Source organism: Molossus molossus, unplaced genomic scaffold, assembly GCF_014108415.1.
Source record: "Molossus molossus isolate mMolMol1 unplaced genomic scaffold, mMolMol1.p scaffold_m16_p_5, whole genome shotgun sequence".
In the NCBI taxonomy this organism is placed as follows: domain Eukaryota; kingdom Metazoa; phylum Chordata; class Mammalia; order Chiroptera; family Molossidae; genus Molossus; species Molossus molossus.
This window is the reverse complement of record NW_023425388.1, coordinates 37,674,599-37,686,932: the sequence shown is the minus strand read 5'-3', so window position 1 is coordinate 37,686,932 and position 12,334 is coordinate 37,674,599. Positions and strand designations below refer to the sequence as shown.

General features: G+C 45.0%; 1 protein-coding gene across 9 annotated transcripts in view; it reads left to right on the top strand.

The window, feature by feature from the left end:
- Window positions 1-12,334, top strand: part of TNIK (TRAF2 and NCK interacting kinase) — a 360,673-nt gene that overhangs the window by 231,732 nt on the left and 116,607 nt on the right. For all 9 annotated transcript variants that reach the window (XM_036242368.1, XM_036242367.1, XM_036242362.1 and 6 more), the window contains exons 8-9: window positions 2,833-2,887; window positions 5,135-5,213. In XM_036242368.1, the coding sequence (XP_036098261.1) occupies window positions 2,833-2,887; window positions 5,135-5,213 (134 nt within the window). The remainder of the gene's footprint in view (window positions 1-2,832; window positions 2,888-5,134; window positions 5,214-12,334) is intronic.

Below are 12,334 nucleotides of genomic sequence, written 5' to 3'. Positions count from 1 at the left end.
CACTCAGTTCTTAGGAATGTGGGGGAAATGGTGCTAGATCTACCAAGGCCTGGAGATACCGGAATCTGACCACGGTACACGACCCACCGTTTCCAGACTGTCCTTGCTGTGTTCCTGTTTAATGCCTCCTGCACAGTGAGTGACTCAGTGTTTTCATCATGTTCCCAAAAGACTGTCTGTGTCAGTCAACCTTGTCTGTGTCAATCAACCATAAAAACCTCAGGTTCAAGAGAGCTGTGTTTTTATCTTTACCAGTTACTGCTTCTGAGCCAACCAGTAATGGGTGGATCAGGCCTCCTCCTTCAGCTCTGGAAGGATCCTCACTAAACAAGGCCAGGAGACTGTAGGAAAACTTGGTGACTTGCTGGGCTGTGCAAACCGTGTGTGTGTGTGCGCGGGTGCGTGTGTGTCTAATGAAAACTTTGAATGCATCTTGAACTATAACAAAGACAAAGGACCAGAGTTGCCTTCCTGAGCTGTGCTCTGCGCAGAGCAGTTACCTGGAACCTGGGGACAGTGGTATTGTGCAGGTGTGTTGTTAGCCCTAATTGAGCTAAGTACTTGTAACATTTGTGTGAACAGTTTGAGGGGCTCATAAATTAAAGAATCCCCCCTGATCCTAGTGTAATGTGTGTTCTGGCCAGCTGCTCTAAGGTAGAATACACGTTAGGCAAGAGGCTAGACCCCCTAGTAAGTCCCCTCCACATTGTACGAGCCTCTGTTCAAGTACCGCCTAGGCCTGGCTGTAGCTCACAGGACACTGAGTTAGTTCTAGGGAATGGCTCAGCATTGATTGCATCGTTCTACTTCAGGTATGCCTGCTTTTCACGTGGCCTTGACATTTGTTTGACGGGAATAGCAAGGAAACTTACCTCTGATCTCTGTAATTTGAGTGAGATTACAGGTGGGACTAACATACGAAATGGAGGATATATTAAATGGGAGGGTGAGAGTCTTCGTCAGGATTGTGGGCCACTGAAACTAATTTCACATTGTGATTGCTTACCAACCTGTGGGAAGCTGAAGCAGCAAGCATCTTTTGGGGGTTTCCTAACCTGGTTCCCACCATCTCTTGAGTTGTTCCATCCTATGCAATATTTGGAGGCTACTGAGCCACGGACACAGAGTGGGGAAGAAATATATCATTAGGATGGAAACTGCACAGGTTCGGGTTGAGGTGCTGGCCTAGAACATTCTGATAAGAGCATCCGAGTCAGTCTGAGCGTAAGAAAGAATATAAGGATAGAGGATTCCTATGCACGTATTAGTCTACTCACAAGAAAGAAGATGCTGTTCATTCGGTCAGTGAACACGTCCTGCCCACCTGTGCGGGCTCTGTGCCAGCACTGGAAATACATCGGTCAGCACCACACCCCACTTTCCCTGCTTTCATCTTGGTTAAACCACATGAAATTGTCAATTTTCTATGTAAAAACAATTGCCTGTAAATACAGGGTGGGGCAAAAGTAGGTTTACAGTTGTTCATATGGAAAATAATATAATAATTAATAGATAATAATACAAGAATAAACTGTGTTTTTCACACTCACAACTGGAAACCTACTTTTGCCCCACCTTGTAGGCATCAGCTGTATGAGCCAGCCTTCCACGTCTGGCTATACTTAAAAAAAAAAAAAATGCATTCGTCCATACAAAGGCTTGTGAGGGATATAGCAGCTTTATTTGTAATAGTTTAGAATGAAGACCATCCAAGAGTCCACCCACAAGTGCATGGATGAGCAAGGTGTAGTGTGTCCTTACAGTGGACAGTACTCGGCAATATAAAGGGACGAAGCAGCCCTGGCCAATTTGGCTCAGTAGTTGGAGCGTCGGCCCACGGACCAGAGAGTCCTGGTTTCGGTTCCCACTAAGGGCACGTACCTCGGTTGCAGTTTGTCCCCGGCCCCGGTTGGAGTTGTGTGGATGGCGACCACTCGATGTGTCTCTCTCACATCAATGTTTCTCTCCCTCTCCCTCCTCTCTCCCTCCTGTTCTGTCTCAAGATAAATGCAAAAATGTCCTCGGGTGAGGATTGAAAAAAAAGGGACAAAGCAGTAACACACACTGGGACGTGGATGGGCCTTAAATGCATCATGCTAAGTGAAAGAAACTGGATGACTTCATTTATATAAAACTTTAGAAGATGCAGACTAATCCCTAGTGACAGAAACAGATCATCGGTTCCCTTGGAATGGGCCCTGGGGCTGAGAATGAGAAGGGCAGAGGGAGAGACTACCAAGGGACCAGTGGGACCTTCTGGAGGTGATGGATATGTTTATTATCTTAATTGTAGTGATGGATTCACAGGTGTACACAGATGTCAGACCTTTTCAAGTAGTATATTTCAAACATGTGCAGTTCATTATATGATAATTATCCCTCGATAACAGTGAGAAAGAACAGTCGGATAGCAGCAATTTCATATGGTTCAAGCGAGAGACAGATTTTTGTGATAAATTCATTTTTTATTGAATTTATTAGGGTGACATTGGTTAATAAAATTAGATAGGCTTCTGGTGTACAATTCTATGATATATCATCTATATAGTATATTGTGTATTCACCACCCCAAATAGTGATACATTAATGTTTTAAACCGTATACCCATTTTTCATACAATGGGACCTCACTGTGTGCCAGGCACCGTGAAAGGTAACGTCAATGAACGTGAAGAGACTCTTGCTCCTGGGAAGCTTCACAGCTGAAATAGGTTTGTACAGAGACGGCTGAATGGTTTTCCCACAGGCAGTTCTGAAGCAATTACCAGGTTTAAGCGGGTTATCCTTTGCGGACTGCATTCATGCCTGTGTCTGTGCCTTCCTTCTCTTCCAGAGTGACTTGTGGTCTCTGGGAATCACCGCGATCGAGATGGCAGAAGGTGCTCCCCGTAAGTACCTTCCTCCGGGCGGAGTCCTTGCTGGTCTGCTCCGCGGGCACCGCAGCTCCCGTGCCAGGAGCCGCAGTAGCTTTACTTCCTCTCCACTGAGCCCTGCAGGGGTTCGAGCTGGCGTCTTTAGAAAGCGGGTTCATCTTAAATCAACCAGGAATCCATTCATGTCTGAGCGGTGTGGGGATCTTGAATTTATGAGGGGGAAGGGAGAAAAGGGAGGCAAACTTTGGGGAGACTTGTTTTTTTACAGATTTGATGTACAGTTGATTCTTAAACTACCCTTCACCTCACATAAAACTGGGACCAACCAGCGAAGACCGTCACCTCTAAACAAAAGGTCAAAGCTGATTTTCAGTGCATGGGCTCCACAAACACTTCCAGCCAGCTGCCTCCACCCCTGTGAAAATACTGATGTCCAGATGTTCAGCTTCCCCTGCGTACTTCAGGCAGAGTGGCCAGGGCCCTGGCTATCTGGAGAAATGCAAATTCCTTGAGACCTGAAATATGGGCATTGCGGCGTGATTCTGCCAAGCCCATGGTGGCCGTGGGCATGGGCCTCAGAGGTTTCGGTGCAGGAAGCGCCGTTGACCGGGGGCCTAGCTGCTGCCATGGCCCGGCCAGCGGCCGCACCTGCCAAGGGCCAGTCCCCAGCAGGGACCCAGCGTGGCAGGGCTGTAAGGCAAACCATTTCCCGGAAGAGAGAGGATTTCTCTGTAGGTAACTTCACCCCTCAGTTTTAAGCCTTCGTTCCCTTAGACGGTAGGACCCTGCACACACTTCTGCCTACTTTTTGTCCCTCTCACCCCACGCCAGTTGGACTTGCCCAGCAGGCTGGTGACTCCCAGCCTTCCCTGGCTCCCTCCCTGTTTTCCCTGGGGCAGAAGTGGCTTCCTCTCACCTTTGATAACACCTTGGCGTTTGCTTTCTGAGGCCCCATATTTACATGACAGGTGGTTATGCGTCTATGATTTTTCTTTTTTTACCTTCAAGTCATTCTAGTTTTCTTATTTCTCACTCTAGAGTTGGTAGAATGTATCTGTAACAGGATTGATTTGGAGTCTTTGTTGACAAATTTCCCTCATCCACAGTGCTAATAGAATAATACATTACAGTCTTAAAACCATGTTATCATTTGTGATGAGTAGTTGAAGGGGCTAAAAATAAGCTCCAGCCCACAGAATTCTTTAGTTTTTGGGGAGAATATATTCTTATTCTAGGCACAGAGGAAAAGATACTGCCAGATATTTGAAAAGTAAACTTGTGGAATATTTTGATTAAAATAAGAATGTTTGAGTGCTTTCACTATAAACGATAATGTCATGTTTACAAGTTGAGATATTTTTATAATTGTCCTGCCAGATTTTGTTTGCCTTAACCCTCTGGTCTTCTTGGGGCCAGGGAATGAAACAAAACATAACAAAACAAAAGCCCATCATAAAACCCGAAAAGCCATTCAGGATGTTTGGAAATACAGAGAGAAAGGTGTCTGGTCTAATGTTTTATATTCCAGAATTCTATGTAGCTAACATTGCATTTGGTTTTTTTGTTTTTTGTTTTTTGTTTTAATTCCTCACCTGATAATATTTTTCTATTTATCATTAGATAGAGTGGGCGGGAGGGAGACAGAGACAGAGAAACATCTATGTGATAGAGCCACATGGACTGGTTGCCTCCCACATGATCCCAACCAGGGCCGGGGACGAACCGCAACCCAGGTACATGCCTTTGACAAGAATCGAACCCGCCACTCATTGGTCCTCAGACTGGTGCCCTAACTGCTGAGCCAAACTGGCCAGGGTTACCATTGCACTTGAATGAGACTTCAGTGCATAAGAGACCATGGATTATCAAAAATCCTTTATTTTAACACTTAAGCTTTTACGAATTAAAAATAACTTACCGTTTTCATGGTAGTTGATATTTTGATGTTGTTTACTTTGACTCTTAGATGGTTATTTATAACAAAGCAAAAGTTGTTGACCCTTTAACTTTGTTTCCTTAGATGTAAAGTCAAAGTAGAAATGTGACTATCTAGCTGAAGCGAGCTGTATTCTATGGGACGCCTGTAGTTAGGTATCAGCTCTGTAAAGAGCTCATCAGATGGGAGCTTTGTGATCTGAGTCTGCTTACTGGCCATGCATGGACGTGGGGAGCCATTCGGCAGCACTGTCTGCACAGCTAGGATGAGCTCGGCGTGGGTTTGGCCTCCTAACTGGAGCTGGCCCTTGTTTTGGTCTCTTGCAGCTCTCTGTGACATGCACCCAATGAGAGCCCTCTTCCTCATCCCCCGGAACCCAGCACCTCGGCTGAAGTCTAAGAAGTGGTGAGTTTGATCTTCCGTGTTTTACAGATCCAAGGGCAGGGTTTCCCTGGGATTCTTTTTTGGATTAACTCAAATACTTATATCCTGCTGACGGATTAGACTATATACACTAAGGCGTGGAGAGTGATAATACATATGAGTCATTCATCTTAAAATACATATTGAGTACTATTGTAGACCCTCCTTATCCACAGATTTACTTTCCGAGGTTTCAGTTACCCACGGTCAACTTGCTATCCCAAAACATTAAATTTCCCCAACCATTGACATCATCATGGCATAGTGGTCCATGACCACCTGGAACAGGTGATCCACCAAAGTCTAACGCTGCATCACGGTGCCTACATCATTCACCTCACTTCAGCTCATCACGTGGGCACTGTGTCCTCTCACATCATCACAGGAAGAAGAAAAGCGATTGCATTACAATAAGATATTTTGAGAGCAACAAATTCACATAACTTTCACTGCAGTTATTGTTATAATTGTTCTATTTCATTATTAGCTATTTTTAATCTCTTGCTATACCTAATTTATAAATTAAAGTTTTCCATAGTGTGTATGTATAGTAAAGAAGATAGCATGTGTAGGGTTCTGTACTATCTGTGGTTTCAGGCATCAACTGGGGGGGGGGGTCTCAGAATGCATCCCTGTGGATAAGGGGGCACTACTGTATTTACATTAGGTCTGTACCCCCACACCTTTAAGGTAAGGAGCTCTTAGTTAAAATGGGTAGTGGAACCCAAGTAATATCTCTTCTGGCAGCACAGAACATCACATCATAGAGGGTGATAGTTCAGAGAGTCAATTCGTTAGATTGGCTGACTTAGCTTCTACTTTTTAAGACAATAATTCTCCAAGTGCATATACACACCACTAGTATGTGAGATGATTTCATGGGTCTATGCATGAACATTTGTAGTTTTTCTATTGTTTTCTCTTACAACAGGTGACACTGGCTTCTTATCTGGGGTAGTGATATAGCCTTCCCATTTAATAACCTTAGTCACAAAAACCAGTGATTTAAAGTAAAATACGAAGTGAATTCCAGTATGGGTGGTGTAAAGGTGTGGTGGAAACTGTCAGCAGTGTAGGATTGCCTGAAGTTTGGGAAACAGTTTGACAGGTCAGGCTAGAACAGCAGTTCTCAACCTGTGGGTTGCAACCCCTTTGGGGGTCAAAGGACCCTTTCACAGGGGTTGCCTAAGACCATCGGGAAACACCTCTTTCCGATAGTCTTAGGAACGAGACACCGCTCCTCTATCCGTCTCCAGGCGGGTCCGCCCACATGCAGATACGCCCACATACAACATGAGGAACTGTATTAAAGGGTCGCGGCATCAGGAAGGTTGAGAACCACTGGGCTAGAGGTTGGACTTCTGACATGTTGTACTTATATCAGGGTCTTTGTGCCTTAGGAGTTTGTAACAAAAATGCACTGCTCCCTCCTTCACCCCTGCGGCATGGTGCATCCTTCCTGATGCATTCTTGAACCTCTGATTCCCCTTGCACAGGGGCCAATTCCTGGGCCACCTGCGACCTCCTGTCCTTTTCCAGAGACATCTGTGCAGTTAGAGCATTCTACCCCCTTTCATGCCACTGCATGGCCAGGCCCTGGACCAGAACCCTCCTGTGTCTCACCCACCCACAGTTTCACTCTCCACTATGCAGAGAGCATCCCTGATCACTGTCAGTCACCCAGGAATGGCATAGCCACCCTGGTGGAACCAGACAAAGGCACACTGCACTGAGGAAGGGAAGGAGACAGCCAGAAGGAACGACAGCCCTGGAGTTGCCAAGGCTGCAGGAAGAGAGAGAGTTGCTATTGGTAACAAGGAGGCAGAGCATTCTTCGCTCCGGCTTCTCTCTCCAGAGGGTCACTGTGGTGTGAGACGACCATCCCTCCCCAGCAACAGCCCTCCATTGGGCACTGGCACAGCACGTGATCGCCCGGGTGCTCGGCCGGCTTCCTCCTTTCTCCCTGGAACAGATTGCTGGGGAGAGGAGGCCGCTCCGTTCTGTCCCCTGGACGTGGCAGCGGCACTACAAAGCCTTCTGCTGGGTTTCTGCTTGTCTTTCACGCCCTGCCTCCCCGTGGGGCCTGCTGTATACAGTGGGCCTCTCTCACCCTGTCCCTTCTTCTCCCCCTGTACTGCCACTGGACAGACGTTTCCAGCTTCCCCACAGAGGACAGGTGGGCCATCCACACACATGTTTTGTTTGAGTAACCACACAACATGTTTTAGAAATATTTATATGAATTGACAATTGTTAAAAATCTGGTGACTGAGCATAACACGAAGATATCTGGCCTTTGGTGCTGGGGTGATGCAGATGCAGTGTTACCCCACCGAGGGCTCCTCTGCCCTTTTAGGGTAAGAGATTGTCCTGCCCCAGTTGCCCCCTCTCGCCAGCTCAGAAGCTGGAGTTGGTTGGTCTTTGCACTTGTCCTGTTTCCTCCTATCCTGGCCTGCACTGTCCTTTGCATGACCTGTCTGGCCTGGCCCCTCAGAAGAGTGATCATCCCTCTCCTATGGTCTTAGTTCTCATTGTCCCCCCAAAATCTACCCTGCATTGACCTTGTTTGAGAAATACAAACTTTGCGGAAAATACAGTCTGTCTTTTCTGCTTCAAACCTTTGATAACGAGAATTTTTTTTTTAATCTTAGAGAAAAAAAAGGAGGGAGGGAGAGAGAGAGAGAAACATCGATGTGAGAGAGAAACCTCAATTGGTTGCCTCCTGTTTGCGCCCCAACCAAGGATCAAACCCACAACCTACGTACAGGCCCTGACTGGGAATTGAAACCACCACCTTTTTGTGTATAGGACAATGCTCCAACCAACCGAGCCACCTGGCCGGGGTGACAACAAGGATTTTGATTACCCTGCAGGGAACTTGTCAGACCAGGAACAGTGAGGAGGCCGGGCCGGTTTCATGTCACCCAGCCTCCTTGCATGCCCTTCCCTGACTCAGGAGGAAAGCCAGTTAGGAACATGGGTCCCATGTGGCCAGTTGGGAGAGGGGAAATAACTCTGATTATTTGCTAGTGAGTAGGAGGAGCAAGAGCCCTGTAAAGTACTCTCTCCCACGCAGAGCCTGGCCTTCGAAGATGATCATGCAGCCCCAGCCACAGGACTCTTGGTGTGGCTCCCATTTTCCCTAATGGAATTCCAGTTTCTAAGTGAAAATATTTAAACACTTCAGAGTGCAGGTGACCATCGACCCACAGTTATGTGCATTCACAAATCCACATAAAACTACTGACCCCTCTAAAATCTTAACTCCAGTCATCCCTTGATATTCTTGGGGGCTGCTTCTAGGACCTCCGTGAATGCTCAAGTCCCTCGTGTAAAGTGCATCAATCCATGCAGATAGTCGGTCCTCCGTACCTGCAGTTCGTTGAATCTGCAGATGTGAAATTCGGGGATATGGAGAACCAACTCTGTATTTATTGGAAAAAATTCACATAGAAGCGGACCTGTGCACTTCAAACCTGTGCTGCTCAAGGGTCAACTCTCTGTCTTAAAAATTCAGGTCCACAGTGATTTAAAATAAGGTTTGCTTGAATATGCTCTAATGTTTGGGAGGAAGTGGAACATTTTGCTTTTTTTCCTTTTATTTTTTTAAGGGAAGGGTATTCGTGCCACATCAGAAGAAACAAAACTCCAAAATGTTTTTTTATATCCAGCTGTTCTCTACCTAAATAAGTAATCAGATCAAGTGCACTGTTCTCCATGTAATATGAACATATTTCCAAAGGGGGCGCCGTCGTGATGGAGATGGGCCGTGAATTCTTCATTCTAAGCATTCAAGTTGGGGTCATTTCCAACTAACATTGCTGAATCTACAACATATAAGACATAAGCAATATACGTGTTGTAGACTCAGTAATTTGTATGTGCATGTGTGCACGCGCATGTGTGTGTGTGTGTGTAAATTTATATATATATATATAAAATCTTAGCCGCAGCCCTGACAGAAAAATGCTCTGAGTCCTCATTTTATAGACGAGAGACAGGTTCACGTAGGTTATGCTGCTTGCACAGGGTATACAGTCTAGTTTCCCAGTTTGTAACCCACGTTCTTTACACTGCACCACCTGGCCCCTGAAGTTCAAGGTCAGTGTGGGAGACAATGAGCTGCACCACTCTTAAACATTTTCTCCTTGCACCGTACTATCAGGGAAAGAAAGGCAGTGGCACTGTGCTTGCCCCTTCATTGGAAAAGACAGGAAAGCATCGCCCCCAGCAAGAGCCCGGCCCTCCCTTGCCTGCAACGTGAGGCAGAGCGCCGAGAGCTAAGGAAGTCATGCGGGCAGACCTCCAGCCACTGCTCAGCTGTCTCGGGCATTCGTGTCTAGGTCTCTGGAAGGATGGTCAGAAGAGAGCAAGGATGCCCTCGCCCTCTGTCTCCAGCCACCACCAGCAAATGGACAGTACATTGGGACTCCCATTTCCTCCTCCTGTCTCTGTGTGTGCCCAGAGTCAACCCACGTGGGTGGAACATCTTCACCGGACGTTTTCCTCCCATCTCTTCCCACTGTGTGTGCACCCGCCCTCCCCTGCCCCGCGCATGCTCGGCGCTGCAGCTCCTTCGGGGAGTTTCTGGGGGAGGATGGGATGACTCGTTCTCGTAAAAGGTGCTTGGTCTTGTTCTTTTCGTGTGCCCTTTGAATGGGAAGATTCCACACAGACAGAGCAGTGCCCAACTGAGATCATTAGAAGAATCATAACTTCTTATCACTGGAAAGAGGCGAGACTCACACTGTGCTCTAGGACTGCAAGGCTCGACGAGGTTAACTGGCTTGTCCAGAGTCCCAGGCTCATCGCGGGTAGAGCCTCCTGGAACCCACAGTAACGCCTCTCATCTTGTGAAACAGCAGTTCTGATTCCTGGTGGGGCATCAGGCACTTTCGTGTTAACAAATGACAAAGCTATTTTTGTGTGTGTTCTAAATAAAATAGTGATAATAGCAAATTCTAGAAAGTACTTCAAATAGATGAAATTTGTTAGTACTTTTTACTTTATTAAAATGAAAAAAATTGCTGCACAAACTTTTTAAATTAACCTTTTCTGCAGTCTTCTTGGAAATAACAGTCCTGTTGACTCTTCCTACTAGCATATCTAATTCAAATATATGTGTGAAATAATTCCCTTAAATAACACTATAATATACTTGTTCTTCAAGCCTGATAATGGTTAGAGGTTCCTGGGATATTGTCATCACAGTAGTAATAATAATAATAACAATAATAATAATAGCAAACACATTTACAGCATTTATTGTGTAAATACATGTACTTACATGCAACAGGCACTGTTATAAGTATTTTACATGAATTAACTCATTTAATTATTACAATAGTCTTTTGAGATAAGTACTTAATATCCCCATTTGCAGCCAGGGAAACTGAGGCACAGAAAAGTTAAGTAATTTGCCCAAAGTCACACAGTAGATGATAGAACCCAAAGTAGAAAAAAAGGACAGTTCTGGGCAAATACAAATTTTAAAAGTCAAATTGCATTTAGGGAGTCAGTCCTATGATTATCAAAATCTTTTAGCCCAGCTAGTTATAATAATTAATGTAATAATCGTTCAGGCACTTTTAATTTCTTTAACACAGTTTAATGTATGAACAGGAAAAACCTGGGAGGATAAAGTGTTCAGTGACACTGGTATTATAAGAACCAGTGTCTCAGACTATAAGCACTAATCATTAACATTTATTTCTCCATGCCAACCCTTGGGAAATTAGTATTACTAATCTTAGGCGTTAAAAAAAAAAAAAAAAGACAGAACTAAATTACTGGCAGCAGAGATTCTAACAATAAAGTTATATAAATGTACTTTAAACCCTTAAGACCGACCGCTCAGCAAACAGCCAAGTGGTGTTCGACATAGGTGGTGTTTTCAGTTTTAATTAAATGTGTAATTAAGTTTATTGATTCTCTGGTCACACTAACTTAAATAAGAGACAACGAATCTTTTTTGAAGACTTGTTTTATGTAAGCATTATTTTCTCTTCAAACACAGTGCCGTTGGAAGAAGATGTGGAATACATTGCCAGCTTTGTGGCTCTGTGTCTTGGCCCACCCTTTGGGCCCAAAGGAGAGATTCTGGAGAAATGACCCAGTACTAAGCTGGTTCCATTAAACCTCCTGAACACGCTGTCATCCTGGAGATTTCTCTGACTTTTTTGAGATGTCGGTAGTGGGGAATGGAATAGACAGCCTATTACGTCTGGGTCTTGTTTTTAAATTGCGTGTGATTTCTTTTATTTTTTATCTTCTAATAAACAGCTGACCACTTCATAAAAAATGAGCACATCCTTTTAGTAGCCAGCAGGAACAAGAGAACTGCCATTTGCATTCTTTGTGAATATTTAGTAGCTTTCTGTCTGAATTTGTGTTTGTTTTCATTTTTCTAATATTGATTTTCTACCTCGAAAAGCACCTTGTGCAGTTTATTGCTTTATGCAGGTTAACCTCATTCTCTTCCGTTGATTCCTTAGGAGAGTCCATTAATTCATTATGGGGTTTCTTTGCAAGGTCTCTCCTTAGGTGAAATCAAATTTGTGCCTCCACAGATTTACCTGATGGATCTGAGAAAGACTATCAAGTAGTATGTACTCCCCAAGCCCCCTCTCTGGCCCTCACGGACATGGGTTGGAAGGTAGCCATGACAGCCCTTGTACAGAGCTGGCATCCGATACCCATTCATGCTTTCATTTGTTCATCAAACGTGTAAGAGCAGGTAGTGTGCTCACGATCAAACATGACTCAAGCACACCGAGCACAGGATTTGCAGTGTGGAGGAGGCAGGTATGGACTGAAGGACATACAGGGAGGTGCACAGAGTTTCCACCCTATTGTTACTGTTTCTAGTCCAGTGCCGATTCATCCTGAGGTGACCCCAAGCTTAGCAGGTTACCTTTACTTCTATGTAAAATACTTTAAACGCTTGAACATAGCTTAGAAAGTTAGGGAAGAAAAAAATGTCAATAATTCACTACTTTGCAAACCTGGGAAAAGGTGAGAAACTGCTTTGATCTGGGCAGGACTAAGAGTGGTGCATAGACGAATGTCCTCTCGCATTTGAATCTTGAACATGCTCACCGTTA